The sequence below is a fragment of the Lutra lutra genome, chromosome 3 (assembly GCF_902655055.1).
Source record: "Lutra lutra chromosome 3, mLutLut1.2, whole genome shotgun sequence".
In the NCBI taxonomy this organism is placed as follows: Eukaryota; Metazoa; Chordata; class Mammalia; order Carnivora; family Mustelidae; genus Lutra; species Lutra lutra.
The window spans coordinates 70,100,996-70,125,896 of NC_062280.1; the positions used below are offsets into that span (position 1 = coordinate 70,100,996).

General features: G+C 39.5%; 1 protein-coding gene across 4 annotated transcripts in view; it reads left to right on the forward strand.

The window, feature by feature from the left end:
• Positions 1 to 24,901, forward strand: part of MAP3K20 (mitogen-activated protein kinase kinase kinase 20) — a 179,804-nt gene that overhangs the window by 90,495 nt on the left and 64,408 nt on the right. For all 4 annotated transcript variants that reach the window (XM_047722186.1, XM_047722184.1, XM_047722187.1 and 1 more), the window contains exons 4-7: positions 9,663 to 9,764; positions 14,064 to 14,129; positions 18,639 to 18,667; positions 18,787 to 18,924. In XM_047722186.1, coding sequence (XP_047578142.1) covers positions 9,663 to 9,764; positions 14,064 to 14,129; positions 18,639 to 18,667; positions 18,787 to 18,924 — 335 coding nt within the window. The remainder of the gene's footprint in view (positions 1 to 9,662; positions 9,765 to 14,063; positions 14,130 to 18,638; positions 18,668 to 18,786; positions 18,925 to 24,901) is intronic.

The window sequence follows — 24,901 nt, forward strand, 5'->3', positions numbered from 1 at the left end:
GGAGGTTCCCACATGCCCTCTTTGGATTTGATCAAATACTGGAAGAGCTCATAGAACTCAGGGAAACAGCTTACTTACTAGATTACTGGTTTATTGCAAAGGATATATGAAAGGATATCAGATGAAGAGATACATAGGATGAAGTCCCGAAGAGTCTTGAGCACAGGGTTTTCTGTTCCTTTGGAGTTTGGGGTGAGCCCCCCCAGCATGTGGATGTGTTCTTCTCCACCAATCTTGAAGTTCTCTGAATCCCATCCTTTTGGATTTTTATATGTTTTGTTAAATAGGCATGGTTGATTAAGCACTGGCGGTTGGTGATTTTCAACTCCCCCCTCTAAGGGGCTTTCCAAAAGGCACTTCATTAACATAAACTCAGATGTGGTTGAAAGGGGCTTTATGAATAACAAGACACTCCTTTCACCTTGATGGCTCTGGAGCTAATGGGGGAAGCAAGGACAGCGACCAAATACTATAACAAAAGATGCTCCCATTACTCTTACTGCTTAGAAAATTCCACAGGTTTTAAGAGCTTTGTTTCAGAAACAAGAAGAAGACAGATAAATATTTCATAATATAAATCCCAGGATCACAAAATCCGCTTCACTGTAGTCTAAGATGTTCAAAATACGGTAGTTTAGATTTCTGTGTGTGCTACCTGGATACTCATCCCAAGCTTGAAGTATCCAATGGCATAACATCAGGGTTGGTGGATATTTTAGTCCCACAGGGCATATTTATAACCATAACTGTATTGCTTTTTTAAGTGATTTTTAAAAAAGATTTTATTTATTTATTTGACAGAGGGAGAGAGAGACAGTGAGAGCAGGATCGCAAGCAGGAGTGGGAAAGGGAGAAGCAGGTTTCCCGCTGAGCAGGGAACCCATGCAGGGCTGAATCCCAGGACTCTGGGATCATGACCTGAGCCGATGGCAGACGCTTAAGGACTGAACCACTCATGTTTTCAGTAATGGAGAATTTTTTTTTTTTTTTTTTTGGTTTCTCACTCATAGGGGTAACTTAGTGAGCCTTTAAAATTTACCTTTGATTAAGGTAATCTCAGGCTCAGATATTTTTCGCCAAATGTGTTTTGCTGTACAAAATAAATTGAGAGAGTACCCTATGAGAGATTTTAGAATTTATCTTAGTAAAAGGTGACTCCCTCTTTTCTGAGGAGTAATTTTTTTGGTCGTGGAGGTGAACATTACTTTATATTTGGCATCTACAGTAACTCTTAAAGGTGCTGAGAGAATCTTCTACTAAATGCTATTTTAGTAACCAAAAACTATTCAAATACTGTATCACAGGGATATTTTTATTTATAGAAGGCAGTTTACTTTTCTAGATTATGTGGTAATATAGATTTCTAAGGTCTTCATTGTTACATTCGACCAGACTATTTCATAGTAAAATTTAAAGCTCTTTGTCTTTCCTTTGTTCATCTAAGATTATCATTGTAATTTTATGCTATTTGGTGGCTATTAATAACTTTGGTGTAAAAGTAAAAATTATACAAAAACAAAAAACAGTGAATCAAATAGAGACGCTCATCAAGCAAATAGAATTTTTAAGAAATAGGACCCCATGTAGATTCTGGAGTAGAAAAGGAAATAATTTTTTTTTTAAATTCTCTAGGGCACCTGGGTGGCTCAGTTGGTTGAGTGACTGCCTTTGGCTCAGGTCCTGATCCTGGAGTTCCAGATTGAGTCCCACCTGAGGCTCCCAGCGCCATGGGGAGTCTGCTTCTCCCTCTGACTTTCTACCCTCTCATGCTCTCTCTCATTCTCTCTCTCAAATAAATAAGATCTTTTTAAAAAAGTTCTCTAGAGTGACTTAACAGCAGATTTGAGATATCAAGGGAAAAAAAAATCAGTGAACTTAAAATTGGGCCAATAGAAATTATCAAGTCTGAAAAAGAGAAAAAACTTGAGTAAAGAGGAACAGAACCTCAAAGACCTATGGACGACATCAAGTGTACCAATTAATGTGTAGTAGCAGAGAGAGAAGAGTAGAAGAAAAATATAAAAATAGAAAATAGAAAAATAGATAAAATAAAATAAAAAATAGAAAATGGAAAAAATAGAGAAGTATTTGAAGAAATGAAGGCCAAAAAAACTTCCTGAATTTGATAAAATGCATTTATCTACATACTGGAGAAGCTTGATGAACTCTAAGTAGGATAGGTCGAAAAGAACCCACACCTAGACACATCATAGTCAAAACGTGTTTTTGTTTTTAAAGATTTTATTTATTTATTTGACAGAGAGAGATCACAAGTAGGCAGAGAGAGATGGTGAAGCAGGCTCCCCGCCGTGCAGAGAGCCCGATGTTGGGGCTCGATCCCGGGACCCTGAGATCCTCACCCAAGCCCAAGGCAGAGGCTTAACCCACTGAGCCACCCAGGCACCCTCAAACTGTGTTGTTAAAGTGAAAATCTTGTAAATAGCAAATAAAAACAATTTCTCACCTATAAAGGAACAGTATGATTAATGGCTAACTTCTTATCTATAACAAGGAAGGCCAAAAGCAGTAGACATTTAGAATGCTGCAAGAAGAAAACTGTATCCAGTAAAAATTATCCTTTAAAAATGAAGACAAAGCAAAGATGTGCTTGAATAAAGGATGAGAGAATTTGTTGCTATTAGTTCTGACTTAAAGAAATACTAAAGGCAGTTGATTCTTTAAGCAGAAAGAAAATGACAGCAGATAATAATTCAAGGAAAAATAAAGGGTACCGGAATGATAAATATGTGGGTCAGTATAAAATACTCCATATGTATATTTGTTCTTATTTCTTCTCTTAACATCGCTAAAAACATAAGATTGTATAAAGCAATAATTAGAACACTGTTTTGCTTACTTAAAAAATGTAGATGGGGCACCTGGGTGGGTTAGTCAGTTGTATCTGACTTGGTTTTGGCTCAGGTCATGATCTCAGGGTCCTGAGATTGGGCCCTGCATTATGCTCTGCACTCAGCATGGAGTCTGCTTGTCCCTCTCACTCTGTTCCTCCTCTTTCTCTCTCTCTAATAAATAATTTTTTAATAGATTTTATTTATTTATTTGACAGAAAGAGACACAGTAAGAGAGGGAATACAAGTGGGGGAGTAGGAGAGGGAGAAGCAGACTTTCTGAGGAGCAAGGAGCCTGATGTGGGGCTCGATCCTAGGACCCTGGGATCATGACCTGAGCCAAAGGCAGACACTTAACGACTGAGCCACCCAGGAGCCCTTCAAATAAATTTTTAACAAATGTAGGTATATTTTACAGTAATAGCATAAAAATGAGGGAGGGAATGGAGTTGTATCATTTTCTGTATTTTCTGTATAGAAATTTTCTGTATAGAATTAAGTTAGTGTTAAGCTGAAGTAGATCATGCTAAATGAAGATGCATTTTGTATTCCCTTTAGCCACCACAAACAACGTCCACTCAAGAAATACAGAAAAAAATTGAGGAATTAAAATGATAAATAAAAAATATTAACATAGAGGGCAGTAAAAAAGGAGGAGATGAGTGAGAAGGACAGGAGACATGTAAAAAACAATATTGCAAAATCAAATCAACCATATCAATAATTACATTAAATGTGAATGGTCTAAACTTCCCAGTTAAAAGACAGTGATTGTTACAATGGATAAAAAAGCAAGCTCCAACTGTGTGCTGTCTACAAGAGACCCACTTTAGATTCAGAGACACAGGTTGAAAGTAAGCAGATGGAAAAAGACCTACCATGGAAACAATAACAGTGAGAGGAATTGGAGTAACTCTATTAATTTCAGACAAAATAGGCTTAAGAGAAAAAATATTATTAGAGATGAAAAAGGTCATTTCATAAATGATTAAAAAGACCAGTACAGGGGCGCCTGGGTGGCTCAGTGGGTTAAAGCCTCTGCTTTCAGCTTAGGTCATGATCCCAGAGTCCTGGGATTGAGCCCCGCATCGGGCTCTCTGCTCCTCAGGGAGCCTGCTTCCTCCTCTTTCTCTGCCTTCCTCTTCTCTCTGCCTGACTCTGTGCCTACTTGTGATCTCTGTCTGTCAAATAAATGAATAAAACCTTAAAAAAAAAAAAACAGTACATTAGGAAGATACAGCAATTGTAAAGGTATACATACCTAACAGCAGGTCCCCAAAAGACATAAAACAAAAACTGACAAAATTTAAAGGATAAATAGGCAATTCAGCAATACTTGATTTCAACCCATTGAAGAATACATATTTTTTTCAAGCACACATCCAACATTCTCCAGAATATAGCATAAGTTAGGCTATGAAATAAATCTTGATACATCTAAAAGAACTGGAATACTGCAATGTTGGTTCTCCAACTACAATAAAGTTAAGTTAGAAATCAATACCAGAGAGTGCTGTGAAGTGTGTAACCCTGGCGATTCACAGACCTGTACCCCTGGGACTAATAATACATTATATGTTCATTAAAAAAAAAAAAAAAAAAGAAATCAACACCAGAAGGAAATCTGAGAAATCCCTCCAAATATTTTGGAAATTAAACAACACACTTCTAAATATTCAGTGAGTCAAAGAAGAAATCACCATAGACTTTAAAATATTTTGGACAGAAAGAAAAATGAAAAATGCAACATAACAATTATAGGAGACAGGTAAAGTAATACTTAGAGGGAAATTTATAACTTTAAACATCTGTGTCAAAAAAAGAAAGGTCTGGGGCACTTGGGTGGCTCAGTGGGTTAAGCCTCTGCCTTCGGCTCAGGTCATGATCTCAGGGTCCTGGGGTCAAGCCCTGTATTGGGCTCTCTGCTCAGCAGAGAGCCTGCTTCCTCCTCTCTCTCTGCCTGCTTCTCTGCCTGCTTGTGTTCTCTCTTTCTCTGTCAAATAAATAAATAAAATCTAAAAAAAAAAAAAAAAGAAAAAAGAAAGGTCTGACATTGATCATCCAAGCTTCCACCTTAAGAAACCCCCCCAGAAGAAGCATATAAACCCAGAGCAAGGCAAAGAAAGGAAATAATAAAGATGAGAGCAGAACATGATAAAATAACAGAAAAATAATAGAGAAAAATCAGTGAAGGTAAAAATTTGGTCTTTGAAAAGATAAAACTGACAAACCTTCAGCTAGATTGACCAAGAGAAAAGAGAGAAGATACATATTAGCAAACTCAAAAATGAAGAAGACAGCACTATGGCTTCTACAGAAATATAAAGGGATTATAAAGGAATGGCGTCATCAATTTTATGCCACCAAATTTGGCAATTTAGATGCAATAAATTTATTCCTATAAAGATACAAATTATCAAAACTGACTCAAGAAGAAACAGAAAATCTGAATAGACATATAAGTAAAGAAATTTGAATCAGAAATTTAAAACACTTCCATAATGAAAAGCCCAGACCCAGATGATTGCATTGGTGCTTTCTGTCAAATGTTTATCAAAAAAAATGCCAATCCTTCCCGTATTCCTTCAGAAAATAAAGAGGAAGGAACACTTATTAACTCATTGTGTAAGGTGAGTATTATCCCAATGCTAAAGCCAGACAAAAACATAGTAAGAAAAGAAAACTTTAGCCCAATATCCCTCATAAGCATAGATGGAAAAATTCTTAACTACAGGCAGAAGGTCCCCAAATTACAGTGGTTCAACTTACAGTTTTTTGACCATGTTGATGCAAAAGGAATAGGCATTCAGTTGAAACCATACTTCAGTACTTCAAATTTTGAGTTTTGATCTTTCCTGGGGCTCATAATATGTGGTACCATGTTCTTTTGTAATGCTGGGCAGCAGCAGTAATGAGCCACAACTCTCAGTGAGCCACATGATCAACAACTGATAGGCTTACAACCATTCTGTACCAATACAGCCATTCCGTTTTTCACCTTCAGTACAATATTCAGTAAATCACATGAGGTATTCAGTACTTCGTTATAAAATAGGGTTTGTTTTAGATAATTTTGCCCAACTGTAGGCAAATCTAAGTGTTCTGAGCACTTAGTTTAAGATAGGCTAGGCTAAGCTATGATGTTTGGTAGGTTAGGGGTACTAAATGCAATTTTTTAAAGATTTTATTTATTTATTTGAAAGGGACAGAGGGAGAGAGAGAGTCCTCAACCAGACTCCCAACTGAACACAGAGCCCAGCGTAGGGCTCGATCCCACAACCCTGAGACCGTGACCTGAGTTGAGACCAAGAGTCGGATGTCCAACTGACTGCACCATCCTGGTGCCCTACATGCATTTTTCAACTTAACTCTGTCTTCATCCTATGATGGGCTTATTGAGATGTAACCCCAGTGTAAGTCGAAGAAGAGCTGTATCAGCAAACTGAATCCAGCCACCTGTAAAAAGGGTTATATCCCATTACCAAATGGAATTTATCCCAAAGATGCAAGGTTGGTTTAACATCTGACATCAATTAATGTAAGGCACTATAATAGATAATAGAACAAAAAGACAAAACCTGTTGGCAAAATACAACATCTGTTTATCATAAGAAATCTCAGTAAAGTAGGACCAGAAGGGAATCTTCTCAACCTGATGGATAGCATCTACAAAACCCCATAGCTAAAGTCATACTTAATGGTGAAATTGAATGTTCTTCCCCTAAGATTGGGGACAAAGGAGTGAGGTTCCACTCTTTTTTTTTTTTTTTTAAGATTTTATTTATTTATTTGACAGAGATCACAAGCAGGCAGAGAGGCTGGTGAGAGAGAGGAGAAAGCAGGCTCCCCTCCAAGCAGAGAGCCCGATGTGGGGCTCAATCCCAGGACCCCAGGATCATGACCTGAGCTGAAGGCAGAGGCTTTAACCCACTGAGCCACCCAGGTGCCCCGAGGTTCCATTCTTGCCACATCTAAGCAACACTGTACTTATACTGAAATTTCTATCCAGTGCAATTAGACCAGAAAAATAAAAGGAGTCCATACCGGAAAGGAAGAAATAAAACTGTCATATATCACATTCTCTGTGTAGAAAATCCCAAGGAATCCCCAGATTGATTGATTAATTAATTAAGAAACAATTTTTTGGGACATGTGGCTGGCTCAGTAGGGCATGACTCTTGATCTTGGGGTTATGAGCTCGAGCTCCACTGTGGATGTAGTGGTTACTTGAAAATAAAATCTTAAAAAAATAAAATTTTATTCACAGTAGAATCAAAAAGAATAAAATAGTTGATTATAAATTGAATAAAGAAGTGTAAGACTTTTTACCCTGAAAAGTATAAAACGTTGCTGAGAGAAACTATAGATATAAATAATATCGAGAAACATTACATGTTCATGGTTTGGAAGACTCATTTTTGTCAAGATCGCAGTTCTCCCCAAATTGATTGATAAATTCAAAACAATTCCTATCTCAATTCCAGCAGATTTTTTAAAATAAGAAACTGCAAGGTGATTCTAAGATTCACAAAGAAATGCAAAAGATCTAGAATTTTAAAAGAACCAAAGTTGAAGACTCAAACTACCTCATTTTAATACTTACTATAAATCTGTAGGAATCAGTGATATAGTGCTCAAGGATACAGGCAGTATCGGCCGAGGGACAGGCATGTAGCCAATGGAACAAAATTAAGAATTTAGGGGAAAAAAATCTTAACACTGATTGATAATTGACTTGCAATAAAGGTGCCAAGACAATTCAATGGGTAAAAGATAGTATTTTCAACAAATAGTGCTGGGACGATTAGAAATCCACATGTGAAAAAGTGGTATTAAATCCTTACCTTCAAAAAAATAAATAAATAAATAAATAAATAAAAATAAAAAAAAATAAAAAAAAAATCCTTACCTTCAACCACACATAAAAAAATAGGTCATAGACCCAACATGGGTTATAGACCTAAGTGTAAGAGCTAAAGTATAGAACTCTCAGAAGAAAAATAGGAGAAAATCTTTTTACCTTTGACTTAGGCAGAGAGTTCTTAAATATGACACTAAAAGCACAGTCCATAAAAGAGAAAACGATGAAGTTGACGTCATCAGAATTAAGAATTTCTGGTCTTTGAAAGATGCTGTTAAGAGAATGAAAAGACAAGTTCCAGACTGGGAGAAAATGCTTACAGATCCTAAATCTGATAAAGGACCTGCTTCCAGAATAAACAAGGAACTCCTAAAATTCGGGATTAATAAAACAACCAAATCTTCAAGTGGGCAAACTATTGAAATAAACATTTTGCCTGAGAATATATACTCAGGTCTCAGCCACGTGAAAAGATGTTCAACTTCATTAGTCACTAGGAAAGTGCAATTAACAATATGAGATGCCACTAGAATTCTACTCACCAAAACGGCTGTGATTAAGACAGGGACAGTACCAAGTAAAGAAACTGAAACCCTCAGAGAGTGCTAGCGGGCGTATGAAATGGTACAGCCTCTTTGGAAAACAGTTGCACAGTTTCATAGGACATTATTCCCGATAGCCCAAAATCAGGAACAGTCCAAATGTCTATTTACTGGTGAGTGAATAAAATAATTGTAAATCCACACAATGGACTATTATTCATCAATAAAAAGGACCGAAGTACTGATACAAGCTACAGCATGAGTGAACCTTGGAATTGTCTTGTGAAGAGAAGTCGGACACAAAAGGCCACTTACTGCATGATTCCATTTATATGAAATATCCAGAAAAGATACCTTTGTAGAGCCAGAAATTAGACTGCAGGGCTGGGGTTTAGAGTGGGGCTTAACTACAGATGGGCACAAGGGAACCATTTGGAGTGCTAGAAAGGTTCTAAAATTGGGTTGTGGTGGTGGTTTCCAGCTCTGTCAATTTACTGAAAATCACCCAATTGTACACTGACAGGCGAATTTTATGGTATGTAATTTATATCTCAAAGCCATTTTAAAAAAGATTTTATTTATTTGACAGAGAGAGGGAGAGAGCGTATAAGCAGGGAGAAGCAGGCTCCCCACCAAGCACGGAAACAGATGCAGGGCTCCATCCCAGGACCCCAGGATCATGACTTGAGGTGAAGGCAGATGTTTAACTGACTGAGCCACCCAGGCGCCCCAGAAGATTTTATCTATTTATTTAAGAGAGAGAGGAAGGGAGAGGGTGAGGGGCAGAGGGAGAAGCAGGCTTCCCAGGACCCCAGGATCATGACCTGAGCTGAAGGCAGATGCTCTCAAAACCACTTTTGAAGGAATTTTCTCACTTTCTTGGGTTTTTTATGTGATTACATTTTGAGGGCTCTTCTAAATCCTGATGCAACAAGAATTGATTTGTTTACCTTGTCACATAAATACTCTGCTTATGTATTTTAATCTTCTCTATCTCATTAGAATGACAGTTTTTAAAGAAATACCTATATACGTGCCTGCCTTTGTTTCAGATGCGTTCTTCCAGCACCTCCCTGTGTGTCTCAGTTCCATCCAGAAAGCTTTTGAGTTCATCCTCAGTTAAAGTTTTACCATTCATTCTTTCAGCGGTCTTGTCTTTAACAGATTCTTTTCAGGAGGATAATAACCACAGCCTGTAACGGTTTTTATGTGCTTTTAATGTTCTTTGGTAAATTCTTTAACACATTTTCTCAATGAGAATTTAAAGTCTTATTTTTAAATTTGTTTTTGTTTTTGTTTTTTTTTTTCATTTGGGTAGAATTGACTTATATTAGTTTCAGGTGTACACAGTCTTATTTCTGAAAGGCACCTTGGTTTTAATTGTATGCTTCTCTTTTCCTTTGAAACTAGAATATGCTTCTCTGGGATCACTCTATGATTACATTAATAGTAACAGAAGTGAAGAGATGGACATGGATCACATTATGACCTGGGCCACTGATGTAGCCAAAGGTAATAAGACTTCCTGTATTCTTACAGGCACGTTTTGGTGGGGCACGTTTTCCCATTGTGACATGGTGATTTAAGGACAAAGGTTTGTTATTCTGTGTCTTTAGATGTCCCTTTTTCAGTCTGCAAGTAGCAAGAATTTTGCAACTTTCCTTACAGGTTATTTTAATTCCAGTATAGTTATATAATATAGTGTTACATTTGCTTCAGGTGTACAATATAGTGATCCCCAATTCGGTGTATTAGTCCTTATCACAAGTGCACTCCTTGATCCTCTTCACCTGTTCCACCCTCCACCCCTCCCCTCTGGTAACCATCTGTTCTCTATAGTTAAGAGTCTTTTCATGGTTTGTCTCTCTCTCTTGGGGGAGGGAGGGGTTAATAGATATTTTAAGTCACTGCCTTTCCACTCCTGCATTCCTTTTCTCTCTTCACTTTATTTCTTTCCCTAAAACTATGTTCCAACATAATCCATAACTCCAAGGCAGCCATTTTTGCCACATTGTGTGACATTGTAATTGACCAGCCTGCTTGACACATTAAATGGAAAGCTCATAATTCTGTTGTTCTGCAAGTCTCCTCTTAGACTCAGTATCCAGAAAATGTGATTTATTGTAGGATTAGTTCTACTTATTTTGTGTACATAATAATATGCTAAAAATCGTAACCACTTTCAAAAAAAAAGTTTTATTTGGCCTGCCATGTGAAAGCAATTCAGATTTTTATTTTCTATTTAATGTAAACTTGGAAATCACCCTGGAAATGAAATATTTTTAATACACAAAACCCCTAAACAAGGTGCCCAGTTCTTTTCCCCTCATAAATTCTGACATAGACTAATGCTTTCTAAAGCAATTTAAATTCCATTTATTTTTATCTTTTTTTTTCCATTTTCCCAACTGAAGGTTTCTGAGTTTTATTTATAACTGTCAAAGTTGCTTTGGAAACAACTTAATCTAAATAATGAACACTGATAGTTACATTTGTATTCTAGCAACCCCTAGAAAGCAAGTGTGTCCAGATTTTACCAGGGCAATTCACTCCTTTGCATTTTGCTTCTCCAATCTCTAAAAGCTTCTCTTTACAAAGCAAGGAAAAGGATATTTAGCACTCAGTAAGGAGAGCAACTCACACTCTGCTTTCACCGGAAAGTCATACAGTAATTTCCAAAAGTAACAGTCTTCCCGTTGGGGAATTTTCTTGTCAGTTTTAAGTTTCATCAACACCTGCCAAATTCTTCAAATAGGGAAAGTGAAGAAAAAATTTTTTTTTAATTTCATGCAAAATGCTGCTGCTGAACGATACTTCATTACCTTATAAGAATAATAAGCTCTATGTTTAGGATGGTGTACTTAAGGCTTTGGCTGTGTTAATTAACTTAATTGTGTATTCATGCATCAGGCATTTCCAATCAGCCTTAAATTTTCGCATTCTTCAAGACATTTTCGTGTAACATCGTAGTCACGTCTGTATATATCAGTAGTTCACAGGAACCACGTGTTTGTAAGCCGAGGGACGTGTGTTCACTGAGAGCTGCATGAAGCATTGTGGAAATACACTTCCATAAATGTGTCTGTACATCCAAGCAGTCTTTGACTGAATGCACTTCACCTTACAGACCTTTGCATTTAGGGTGCTTAGCCAGTTACACCCATGGTATGACTTACTGGCATTTAGGACAGCAAACAAATCAACTGACAGCAGCCACTCTGCTTCCTGCTGTGCACATGCTTCTTTGCCTCCCTCCACCCCCTCTCTAACCCCTCTACTTCCCCTCCCCCCTGCCAGGCCTGTAAACCTTGTCCCATAAAAACCTTGTCCCTCCTGGCCCTTCCCGAACAATGCAGTCCCTGTCTAAGGGGCAAGTCCCTTGGCTCCAGATCAGCTCAGTTATTCTGGGCTTTCTCCAGATCACTGGCACTCTGTCAGAAGGACAAAGAAGAGAAAGAGCAGGGCTCATGAAGTAGCAGACTGGAACTGGAGGTAAAGATTAGGGGTGGAGGGAATGAGATGAGAGAGGACGGGGTGGGGGTGTCGGGGGGCAGGGGGGGCCACACAACACTGTGTGCCAAATCGCAGCGCAGGAAAATCCCTTTCTCATAGCTGGTGAATTGCCCCAAGAGGCAGGTTCTCCTCTGTCTGGCTCCAGGTGAGAAGAGAGGGGCAGAGAAGAGATTTATTGATAGTCACAAGTAACACTTACTATTTAAAATGGCCTGTAAAAGGAAGAGGAAATCTGTGCTTTTGGAATGACTTCACCTGTCTCTGGTAGAACAGGGCACAGAACTCGGAGATGAAGCAGGAAGCCTTGATTTTTGTTGATCTCTGTCACATTCAGCTGTGCACCTTTCAGTCTGACCAAGATGGAAGACACAGAAGCAACAAGATGTTGAGAAATCAAAGAATGAAAAAATTCATTTCAAATTAGAGTTGATTCATGCATTTTGAATAGGCATTGCTTAACATCACTGCTGAGAGAACACCTCCTCAAAGCCAAGAAAAAAAAAAAAAGCCTGTCTCCTTTCTGGGTAGGAAGGAAAGTGGAGGGTCGGCCGGCAGGTACATCTGAAAGTGCCGCGAGGCCCTCCCACTGTGTAAGCAGAAGGATTCAAGTGGGTGAACCGGGACCCAGTCTCAGAAGGGTCCTCACTGATTCCCCATCTCCCCCTTCGAATGATACCAGTCAAATCTTTTTTAGGAACCCTGAAGCTCAAAACTGATGATGGTGTTTTTTTTAGCCTTCTTCATTGTTCACTGCAATAAAAATAAGGCAGAATTGTGGAGGGCTCTATAAAAACAGATTTTTATGTGATTGTGATTACTACTGTGTTTATGCACACTAATTGTAAATGCATACTGTACATTCTACACATATAACTTATGGTATTTTTCCTCTTATAACATCTGCCATAAGGAAGAAAAGGCCTCTGTTTAAAGCTTTAGTATCTGAATGTTGTTTTTGGAGATCTTCACTGTCAGCCAATGTAGACACTATGGAGCCCTGCCTCTAATGGTAATTAAACAGATTCTACCTGAATTTGGTTCTTAAGAAAGAGGTCACTATGAAATCCTAGAGGTTATTAAAAGTTACCCAGGTTGTAGTTCTTGCATTTTCAGTATGTAGTTTGGAGAACTTTGTGTTAGAAGAATGCTCTCCTGTATTCTAGCTATATCTTGGTTAAGATCGCTAAAAATTACTGATACTTTTGTGAACTTGACTCTTTTTCAGTCATTTTCTTGTATTACAGGAGTTTAAATTTTTTAATTTTCTTTGTTCTTACACGACCTTCAATATCTAAGAATCAGAATGGTAGAAAAATAATAGATTATTTTAAAAATTAGCCTTTATAAAAATGAAATTTTCTATATACTCAAAGAACCAAAACCTACTTATGACATGTAGTGGATAGTTCATTAACAAAAAGAGCTTGTGTGGTTGTGGCAATGGGGAGGCTTTTTCTTCCATTATTTAGAAAAGACAACTTGAGAAGTAAAGGGAAAGGAAATGTATTTCAGTAGAAAATACTCTTTTTCTTTATCCTAAGGAGGTATATGATACATAAAGAGAGAGAGTCAGATGCTACTAAGAGGATCACTATGAAATATGTGTCTTTTAAAGTATAATTTTAAGATCTATAATATATTCAAAATAATAAAGCTATTTGTATATACATTCAATTTACTGAAGTAACTTGATATACATTCTAAATATGTTGGAGAGAATTTTGGAGTACAGTTAAATATAGATTATCCCGAAGATCCATCCTTATAAAAGAGAATATTTTGTAACTACTGTAAATTTTTCTGAGTCCTTTACCAACCACAACTTATGAATCCAACCAGTTTTCCCCCGCACCCTCACCTCTCCCAGGGTCTTACTGGAAAGAGTACTGAGAAAATAACGGGGTAGCTGCAGACATCCAAATGAAAGCCAAAAACCTTGGTCGGAACTTTGGCTGATCGTAGTCATTGGACCACTTCCTCCAGTTGTAACTGTGCTATTTTTGTGGAGATTACAGAAAATTAAGGTGTCCTTATTAGGTATTGTAATAGCTTTACCCACAATCAAGTTCTAACTTCTAAGAGATTAAAGCACATGAATTTTCCAGTTTTCCCAATGCAGACATATCCTGTCTCTATTTTATCAATCATATAAGAACAGAGCACATGAATTTTGTTTCTGCCATTGAATCCTTTGCAAAAATATGAAAGGTAATACTGATGTTTTAAAATGGAAAGTTAATACCAGTGCAATGTTGAAAAAATGATATTAAATGCTATTCTTCCTTTTTGTATGAAAAGGAATGCACTATTTACATATGGAGGCTCCTGTCAAGGTGATTCACAGAGATCTCAAGTCAAGAAATGGTAATGTAGTCCTAAGTTTTTATTTTGCCTATTTTATTATGAAATATATACACCTTGTTGTAGAAATAGTCTCATGTTTTTCATATCTTTTTGTACCCTGATGTTTTGACTCATCATTGATACCATGAAAATCTTTCCAATGTTGATAAATATCAGAATTCTTTATGTTATTTCAAGAAGCTGTATAGTATTCCATTGTATAAACAGCACAGAATATGTATATTTGGGTTGTTTACATTTTTTTCTGTGATAAAAAATGTTGAGCTTGATGCCCCCAGCAAAAATTTTTAAAACATCCTTAGTTATTTCTCTAGAATCACTTTTTTTTTTTTTTAAAGATTTTATTTATTCATGTGACAGAGAGAGAGAGAGATTACAAGTAGGCAGAGAGGCAGGCAGAGAGAGAGGGGGAAGCAATCTCCCCGCTGAGCAGAGAGCCCGATGCGGGACTCGATCCCAGGACCCTGGGATCAGACCTGAGCCGAAGGCAGAGGCTTTAACCCACTGAGCCACCCAGGCGCCCCTAGAATCACTCTATAGGAGGTACTGCTAGATCAAATTATGTAGTCCTATACTTGTAGTCTCCTATTTTTAGATGGTTCTCTGTACCAGCAGTTTTGAGTTTTGTTCTTTTTACTTCTGAATTATTTGGTGTAAACTTTTTATGTCCGTCATTTTACTTGGAGTAGTGCCCAAAAATGATCAACACATTTCAGAGTTTGGAAAGCAAATGATTTCTTTTTCTTCTTTCTCTTCTTCTGTACTCTCTAAAGTTTATTTATGATCCTGTATTTTCTAATTTAGAAAGTGAGCATTTTAAAATGTCTCACAGATTAGACAGTATTACTTCTCAGTAGGAAAGTATCAGAATGCTTCTTCTATTATGTCATTTGGAAGTTAATGGACAAAGGCAGTGAGTGGGATTATGTAGCTGGCCCACACTAGCTCAAGGAAACGTTAGAGCTTGCTACTTTAAAAAAAAAAAAAAATCTGTCAATCCCTTTGCATGCTTTACTTATATACATGCTTTCTAAGTTATTCTTCTAAGTAAGGAGCAGGAGCAGTACGTTTTTTCTTTTTTTTTTAAATCTTTAAATCACTGCAGTTAAAATGGGTGTATGCTAAGTGTGTGATCCTGGCAATGGGTAGTCCCGGTAAGTGGAGGAAGAGAAGCTGGGGATCTGCCAGGGGCCCTTGTGGGGTCTGTAAGGTCTGCGGTGGGGCGGGGAGAGGGAAGTTCTTGGCAGCTGCCACTCATCAGTCATCCAGGTGGGAACATCACCTCCACCCTGCCCGGCAACTGTGGCCGACTTCTCTCCTTTGTCTAGGTCATCACTTATCCTTTGGCTCCTTACAGGCATAAACTTCCTGAAGCTAAACACTATCTAAACGAGTTGGCGAACAGGAAGTTGTTAGGAAATAATCCAGAATCTAGTAGGAAGTATCAGAGTCTTATGACTATAGATTTTTAGTTTTTTAGTCCGTGCTCAGAATTTCAATATACACAGCTTATTTGACTTCACTTTTTAAAATCTGTTTTATCAGTATATCCCAAATATCTCATGGGATGGGGATGATTAAGTTACAGATTTTATCCATGCTCTCATTATGGAAGCTAAGTATCAATGGAGACTGTCTCGAATTGTACAAATTACAATTTGTGCAGTTACTTGATGAGAAAACATGTACACATTGAAAAATATTGACCTAACTTTTAGCAATTTTTTTTTTCTGAAACGGAATAATAAAGAGTCTTATTTTCTATGTTAGAAGTTTTTATGTTAGGTTTTTTTTTAAATGAAGCACTTACTAATGTTATAATGAGAAAAAAGGTAGAGGTATTTTAAAAAGTAACTGAATATAATATTAACACTTTATTTTTATTTGAAAATACGAACAGTTTATATATAGTATCACATTTACTCTTAGGCTATTTCTTGCCAAGAGTATATTCTCCCCACTTATCAAGGTCATTAGTAACAGCTGAGGAAGAACAGTTCCGCTACTGTGTTCAGGGCACTGTGTGGTTTACAAAAGAAATACCAGGGGGCACCTGGGTGGCTCAGTTGGTTGCTTCCAACTCTTGATTTCCGCTGGGGTCATGATCTCAGGGTCATGAGATGCAGCCCAGTGTTGGGCTCCCCGATCAGTGCAGAGACTGCTTGAGATTCTCTCTCTCCCTCTGCCCTCCCCCCCTGCTCGTTCACTTACTCTCTCTCTAAAATAAATGAATAAAATATTTAATAAAAAAATAAAACCAGAACAGTTCTTCAAGGTCTACCTTGGGCCTCCTCGCCTCTTCCGCTCTCATTCACCCACTCCCGTAAAAGCCCCGTCTGCCTGTTAGCACTTCCAGACAGAGTTCAGCTTCAGAACCACGTGCTGTCTGCTTATCGGGATAGGCCACATAGATATTTGTATGACTCTAAGATATATTGTGTCCCTATTGATCTTTTCATTTCCTCTCCGCACCACCCCCAGAGTTATTTTTGTACTACTTTTCTCCACGAATGGCTATACCAATTCCCTAAGCCAGAAGTGAGATAAAAAAGAACAGTTTGATTGCAGAGCTCTTGTTCTAACCATTGTGCCGGGTTGCCTCTTTATTTGATTTCCTCCTCGAGCCCTCCCTCTCCCCCCAACCTCCATCCCCACTGCCCCATTACTCAAACCCAGTTGATTTGGTCTCCTAAAAGTTTCTTTTTCTTTCTTCTTTTTTAAAAGATGTTTTTGTTGTTTTTGCTTAAGTCTGAGAGAGAGCATGAGTGAGCGAGCACAAGCAGGGGTGCTGCAGCAGGAGAGGGAGAAGCAGACTCCCCGCTGAGCAGGGAGCCAGATGTGGGGCTTGGTCTCAGGGCCCTGACTGAGATCCTGACCTGAACTGAAGGCAGCCGCTTAACCAACTGAGCCACCCAGGCGCCCCTACTCCCGATTTTTTAAAAGATTTTATTTTATTTATTTTAGAGAGAGACAGTGTGTGAGCAGGGGGAGGGGCAGAGGGAAAGGGAAGCAGACTCCCCACGGAGTGCAGAGCCTGATGCAGGGCTTAATCCCATGACCTACGAGATCATGACCTGAGTCAAAACCAAGTATCTAGCACTCACCAAGGGAGCCACCCTAACACCCCTGATCTGGCCTCCTAAATGTTTCTTGACTCCATCTGCTTCTCTCTTCTGCCACAGCCTTTGTATGGGCCTCCTTAAGTCTCTCGCTGGACTGCACCCGCTTGGGTGCACAGTGATCTCCTTGCCACCAGTTCTGTTCTTCTCTCATATACTCTCCCCTCTGCACATTTGACCTTGTCATTTGTCTGCTTAAAATGGTTCATTGGATTTCCATTTCTTCCAGCCCAGGCCCCTGCCTTCCAAAATTGCCTTTTTTCCCCCTCTGTTCCTGACCTTCTGCAAGGCTCTCTTCTCTGCCCAGAAAAAAAAAAAAAAAAAAAAAAAAAAAAATGCTTCCCTCCCATAGCACTCCTCTGTCTAGTTAGTCCCATCTTGTTCTTCTGGTCTTAGTGTGAGCATTTCTTCTGCAAACTCCTGACCTCCTTAGACTTAGATACCCCTGCTCTTTAATTCCAAGGCAATCTCTGTGTCTCTTGTAGAATTTGTCCCACTTGCTTACATATTTAAAGAAAAATTTTAAAATTTTTTAAATGTTGATTCCAGTATAAACATACAGTATTATATTAGGTTCAGGTGTTATCCCACATGATTACAGACATTGGTTTCAGTGTCTCTCCCAGGAGACTGTACACAGGAGCCAGAGACAGTCTTGCTCACCTTTCTCTTCCAGAATATAGTACATGGGCTTGCCCATAACAGGTGCTTGGCAAATATTTGTTAAGTGAGTGAATGTATGAATAAGTGAATGAATGAATGTTGTCCTTGCCTACAAGAAAATTACTCATCAATTGGGAGAAAAAATATATACCATGAAGTTGAAGACCTCCTCAACATCATGCTGGCAGTCTAGTGGCAGAACACAAGTAAAAATTTTGGTTCTTGGGGCATCTGGGTGGCTCAGTCCATTAATCATCAGTGTCTGGCTTAGGTCATGATCATGGGGTCCTGGGATCAAGTCCTAAGGCTAGCTTCCTGCTCACTGGGGAGTCTACTTCTCCCTCTCCCTCTGTTCCTTACCCACGCTCATGCTCTCTCCCCAATAAGTCAATAAAATCTGTATTAAAAAGTTTGGTTCTCTTTACTACTACTAATGTATGCTGTTTTTACTGGGCAGTACTACATTTGATTTAAACAAATGTTCAGAAACGTTTTAGTCAGCACCTCATGGAATTAGTTTTTTTATTCCTTTTTTAATGTCAGCTCCTTTTTGCAAAATCTTTAGTGCAGTAAATACTTCAGTTTTGCTTTTCATATGCTGTATGGAAGATAGAAGTTTACAGGGTTTTTCAGCATAAGATGACTTAAATAAATTAGGGTCCTAAATCATAAATCATATAAATAGGATTGTCATAATTTTTTCTTTCTTTTTTTTTTTTTTTTTTAGTTGTTATAGCTGCTGATGGGGTTTTGAAGGTAGGACTCCTTTTAATTTTTTTCAGAAGTATTTGTTAACTTCATGTGTAAGTTTTTGTGATGGATAATTCTTTCATGAATCGGTAGTAGAAGGTTGATACTTGTTTATCTTTTCTCAGATATGTGATTTTGGTGCCTCTCGGTTCCATAACCATACAACACACATGTCCTTGGTTGGAACTTTCCCATGGATGGCCCCGGAAGTTATACAAAGTCTCCCTGTGTCTGAAACTTGTGACACATATTCCTATGGTGTGGTGAGTTCATTTCTCATTTTTTTTTTGTTGTTGTTGCTCAAGGAAATCTAAAAAACCAAACACCTCCAGAAGTGGGATTCAGCATTTTAACACAGATTTAAGACAATGATGCTGTGTCTGGTGGAATGCCTAGAGCAGTGGCCTCAGAGAGGACACTTTCCTAATTGCCAGAATGTTGACTTGGATCACTTTTATGCATCTGAGTTGTTTCATCCTGTGTCAAGAAGAAACCAGTGCTACTTCTAAAGAGCAATTAGATGAAACTTGAAATAATGCAGGGCCCGAGGCAGTCCCGTGGAGAGTGCTTTCCTGGACATATGACTGTGGAACATCCGTGTAAGTCAGTGGAAGTGTAGGCCATCTAGAACAGGACTTCACTGTGATAAGTTGCTCAGACCACACCAGTAGGTCTGCCACATGAGTGAATTACAGATTTTTGAACGCCAACTATGAAAATGATTGGTGAGTTTCCAGAGAGTACAGAAGGAAGTGCATGTAGCTTTTATGGCCTTGCCCATGCCTGCTGCAGGTCTTATAAAGCAGTGTGACTCTCTGAGGCATGACTCAAAGGAATCATGAAAAAATCACAGCAGAGCAGCACAGAGAACAGGATAATGTGGGGGTGGGGTGTGTTCAGGGAATGGAGAGCACAGGAAAGACTCCCTGAAGGAGCAGAAGCTTCTGGAGGAGGGGTTTTGAGGTGGACCATTCTTGAGGAATAGCAGAAGGAAAGAAGTAAGTGGAATAGGGGGAATGATAGGGGGAAGGGGTTGAGGGGCAGGGTGGTTCTTTGGTGGTAGAAGGAATTTATTTGTTGCCCCTTTCTGAGGAGTTCTTTTATCCTTAAAATACTGTGTATCCTTTAAAGAGTCCAAAATAGTATTTGATGTTCCTTCTCTTCAGGTCTCATCTCCCCGTCATACTGCCTCTATATTTGTATTATGACTCTCAAAAGGACATTTTCATAGTGACAGGTAAAGGAGGAGACTGATTTTGGCCCAAACTACCATTCCTCCACTTCCTGGACTTCTCTGGTTTCTACCAAAAGTGACTGCTGATGGCCCAAGAGGAGACCTGCATTGTCATATGCGTTCCTGATTCTCTAGAGGCCGTCAGCCTCTCAGGAGTTACTTTTGGCTTCATTACTTAAGTCTTAGGCTTGTTTTTGTTAGCAAGCTTCTTCTAAATTATAATACATCTTATGTACACCAAATTAATAATTTTTTTAAAAGATTTTACTTATTGGAAAGAGAGGGAGCACAAGCAGGGGAGAGTGGCAGGCAGAGGGAGTAGCAGGTTCCCCGCTGAGCAAAGAGCCCCATACGGGGCTCCATCCTGGGACCCTGGGATCATGACCTGAGCCGAAGGCAGACGCTTAACCGACTGATCCACCCAGGCACCTTACCAAATTAATTTAATATAATAGAGATGAGTTTTGTTGGCTATTGGAAAAAGTCATTATAGGAATGAGATATGTGTTTTTGGCAAAAGGCTAAAATTTTAAAGGTTGAAAGAGAATAATAGCTTCAGGTGAAGTACCTCATTTCCCTTAATTCTGGGTCTTTCTAAGAATGAAGGTTGTGGGGACGCCTGGGTGGCTCAGTTGGTTAAGCAGCTGCCTTCGGCTCAGGTCATGATCCCGGAGTCCTGGGATCGAGTCCCACATCGGGCTCCTTGCTCAGCAGGGAGCCTGCTTCTCCCTCTGCCTCTGCCTGCCACTCTATCTGCCTGTGCTCACTCTCACTCTCTCTCTCTCTCTGATAAATAAATAAATAAAATCTTAAAAAAAAAAAAAAAGAATGAAGGTTGTGAACTATAGACAGTGATCAAGTAAGTCTCATTGAAAGATGGGAAAAAAACATAAGTTCCTAAAGAGACTCGATTCTAAAACTGGTTCCCTATGTCAAAAGTTACTACATTCTGACCATCCTACAGATCACCGTGGGGAGTTCTGATGTTGTCATTTCAGACTTTAGTGAGACAGTTTTCTCTTCAGAAGTTACGTTCCTTCATTTTAAGCAATAATGCATTTATCGTGTTAGACACCAACTTAGGGTAATTTAAATTGTCCTTTGCCTGCTCTTTGGGCCCAGTGTCTGTCCTGTGGAACAGGAACCAGCAAATTTTTTCTGTCCCGCTGTGTATTCTTTTGTTTCCTACAGCCCTTTGTAAGTGTTAAAACCACTGTGCGTTCCTCAGCAGGCCTCAGTTCCCAGAGCAGGTTGTGTGGAGCCAGAGGGAGTGAGGAGGCCTCTGGGCTGGAGTGGGTCACAGTGAGTCAACAGGAGACCACGCTTCTCACACTCTCACTAGCCTGTCATATAGACACACACACATATTTAGGCGGTTATAGTTTTTCAATTATTTTGCATATGAACTAGCTCTGGTATAGTGCTTTTACTTTGAAAATTCTCTCCAAGTCTTGGACTTTCCCTATCCCAGAAACATTAGATCTGAAAGACAACTGTGGGTTCCAGCTAGAGTGAACTTTTGGTTTCATTGTTACCTCACTTACAGAGAAACCTCACGCCGCCTCCTTCCAGGACCTTACAGTTGCCAGCGGCTTTTGTGTGCAGTGCACCCGCTGGCTTTCCTGAGCCGGAGTAGAATCTCAATCCCCGTCACCTGTTTCTGAATATCAACTCGGCGTTCATGTTAGAGTCTTCTTTTGACTGGTGGAAACAGAAAATGCCTTTTCAGTGACTCTGTTTGAAAACAGTATCTTAAAGAGAGAGGTTTACTTGGAATTCTGATTACGCTCAACCCATAGCTCTATCAGCAGAATTCCACTCAGAAAGTTGCACATAAACCAGTTTCATTATAAACAGGAATTCAAAATCTTATTTACTTCTGACCCCTTCCCATTATGTTCTAGATAAACACCATTTGGTGAAAGAAATAGTATGAGGCATGCTTTCCAGAGCTTTTTGTTGAAACAATCACAGATTTAAAAAAAAAACTTTTTTTTTTTAAAGATTTTATTTATTTATTTGACAGATCACAAGTAGGCAGAGAGGCAGGCAGAGAGAGGAGGAGGCAGGCTCCTTGCTGAGCAGAGAGCCCGATGTGGGGCTCGATCCCAGGACCCTGGGATCATGACCTGAGCTGAAGGCAGAGGCTTTAACCCACTGAGCCACCCAGGCACCCCACAATCACAGATTTTTTTTTTTTTTTTTTTTAATGTGACAGAGAGATCACAAGAGAGGCAGGCAGAGAGAGAGGGGAAAGCAGGCTCCCGGCTGAGCAGAGAGCCCGATGTGGGGCTCGATCCCAGGACCCTGAGATCATGACCTGAGCCGAAGGCAGTAGCTTAACCCACTGAGCCACCCAGACGCCCCCACAATCACAGATTTTTAAAAAATGAAGAAAGCATTGCACGGTCAAAGTAGGTATTAACTAAAAAAGCAGGAGGGATGGGTTAGTAAGGAGGGCATATTAGTTTTAGAACTTTGTAGTCCATAGACTGAAAATGTTGCCTATCTAAGAAAGCAATGTTCTAAATATGTTCTAAATAAATAACTAGAAATTTAGAATTTTTGATGTCCTTTCAAACGTAGGTAAGTGACCAGGACCATTTGTCAGTAAAGGATCTCTTGGCGTAAAGTATCCCATAGTTCATGATGTGTCTATTCTGTTCATTGTGCCTACACACACGCACGCACGCACGCACACAGTCTCGTACAGATGAACAAGACCCTAAAAAGAGTTGTCCTTTTATAAAACCAACCTTAAAAAAACCCAAAACACCTAAAATATTTTTGCTTTTCATTTTTTTGTTTTTTCAGACTTCTGATAAGAACTTAGCCCCTCGTATTATCAAAGTCCCTCACCCCTGCGGCTTGATAAACCTGGGTTGCTTCTTAACACACAGACTAACCAGCCCTGGCCAGTTTCAGAAGAAATGTGCTGCAAATGCCAGAAGTGGATCTGGTGATCCCTGCTTCAAAGCCGATAAATCTCGCAAGCCATGGAGCTGTTTCTCTCTCCATCTTACAAGAGAGGAGATTGTGCTACCCCCTCGTGATGCTCTCTGTTGAAGGATGGAGCGAGAGGAGGGTTTATTATGTTGTCCACAGAAATGAAAAGACTTAAAGAAAGCAAACATCATTGAAAGAATAAGCCTTCTGCGAACACAAGGCTTTGCTACTCTTTAAAAACAAAGTTGTCCTAATGACCGTGCAGAAAGGATTCCTTTCCCAGAAGCTTCTTAGCCTAGAACCACGATAGCGTAGCTTCAGAGTGAGCGTCCCTGTGTCGCTTGTCTGTGAGCCCCATTCCGGAACAAGCTGGGCTCAGGTAATGGCCTGCCATTGTCTGGCAGGAAAGGTCAGGAAAAGTACACAGCCTTGTCCAAGTTTCTCTGCAAACTGAAAATAGAAATTTTTCCTTGTGAGCACAGTTTAAACGTAAATAGGTCTCAAGATAGAATGAGTTGGAAAGTATTTTTAAGGGGAAAGATCACAATCATGTTTGGCCTGCATCCCCATCACTGATATTTTCAGGCCTAGTTTAATATATTTTTAGGCCTCTGCATGACTTCTTCCACAAAGGAGTGTTTTGTGCCAAGTGGCATTGTGTTTAGTGCAGAAACAGCTGTTGTCCCATTTCAAACCACCTGCTTTTTGGTACATTCCTATACCTGGGGGATCAGTAACGGGACCTCGGCCGGGGCTGGGGCTGGACTCACACTAAAGCCTTCACAGCCATGTCCATACCCTCCTGTGAGCGGCTGTCACATAGCCCCTCAGCCGTCGGAGCTCTGCGCGCGCACATACATGCACAGATTGAAGTGAAACTCTTATTTTCCTGGGGTTAGAACTTGTGGAGAAACAGAACTCAGACCTCAGTAGATTTCGGATATTTTCTACCTGAACATTTGGGAGTGAAGAATGACATAAGCCGTTTTGTGTATCACTTCCCGAGCTCTTGGTTTTGCATTTTACCTCAACCAGTTAGCCTTTATGTGTGCTCCCATGCAGTGGGTTGTGCCTGTAGGCTGGGATCAGAAAACAGGGAGCAGGGGGCCACCTACTTGGACATTTTGGGGTCTGGAGCATTTGATTTATTTGAGACTGATTCACTGTTCCCTTTCTCCTTAGGAAGGCCAAAATCATCCATTTGCCTGCTTTGCCTTCCCCTCTCCCACCCCAATCTTAGGGAATGAAGGGGCTTCATTTCCTGCTCAGCCCCCTCGATGCTGCGTCCCCCTCCTCTGTGCAGACTGCATACCTGTTCTGGTCCTTTACTTACAGTGCTTGCTAGAATCGTCCCCTTCTGGGATGTCCCTTACTTTTTCTTAATCACTTCTGGGACTCAAATAGAATTATTCAGTAGCTCTTCTAGAGAAGTACCTTACACACTTGATTAAAAGCCCAAAGAGGCTTCAGTGAATTTTTTTTCTCCTGCTTGAACAGCATCTGCCAATTTCCCTGATTTTCCTGCTAATTATCTTCGTATTAGCCAGAGTTCACTTAGCATGTCCTGATTCAAATATGACTGAACACTGGCTGAGAAAACAGTGGCTCTATAGAGTGAAAGGTCCAGGGGACCTTCTTGAATGGAGTACGTGTTCTCAATCTACTTTCTTATTTAGAAGTGGGCTTTTTAGTTTTGTTTTTAGAACAAGAGCAGTCTAACTCAAAACTGCTGAGCTCCTCTGTTTCTCGCCTCTGCCGTGGCTCCACCCCTGAAATATGGCTTCTCTCTCGTACTGCAGCCTCGCTTCTCTAGAGTTACCTCACGTTAAGAGCTTGACTGTTGGGGTGAGGCAGCAAGTTCACATTCTAGCTCTGCCACTTGATAACGGAGTGTTTGTGGGCAAGTTTGTCTAACTTTCTGAAGCCTTAATTTCCTCATCTATAAAATGAGGATCGTATTATTCTCTGGGATTGGTCATAATCATGGTAACACCCGTAAAGAGTTTAGCAAAGTATCTGAAACGTAATCACTCAGTAAATGACAGTCGTTGTTTTTAGGA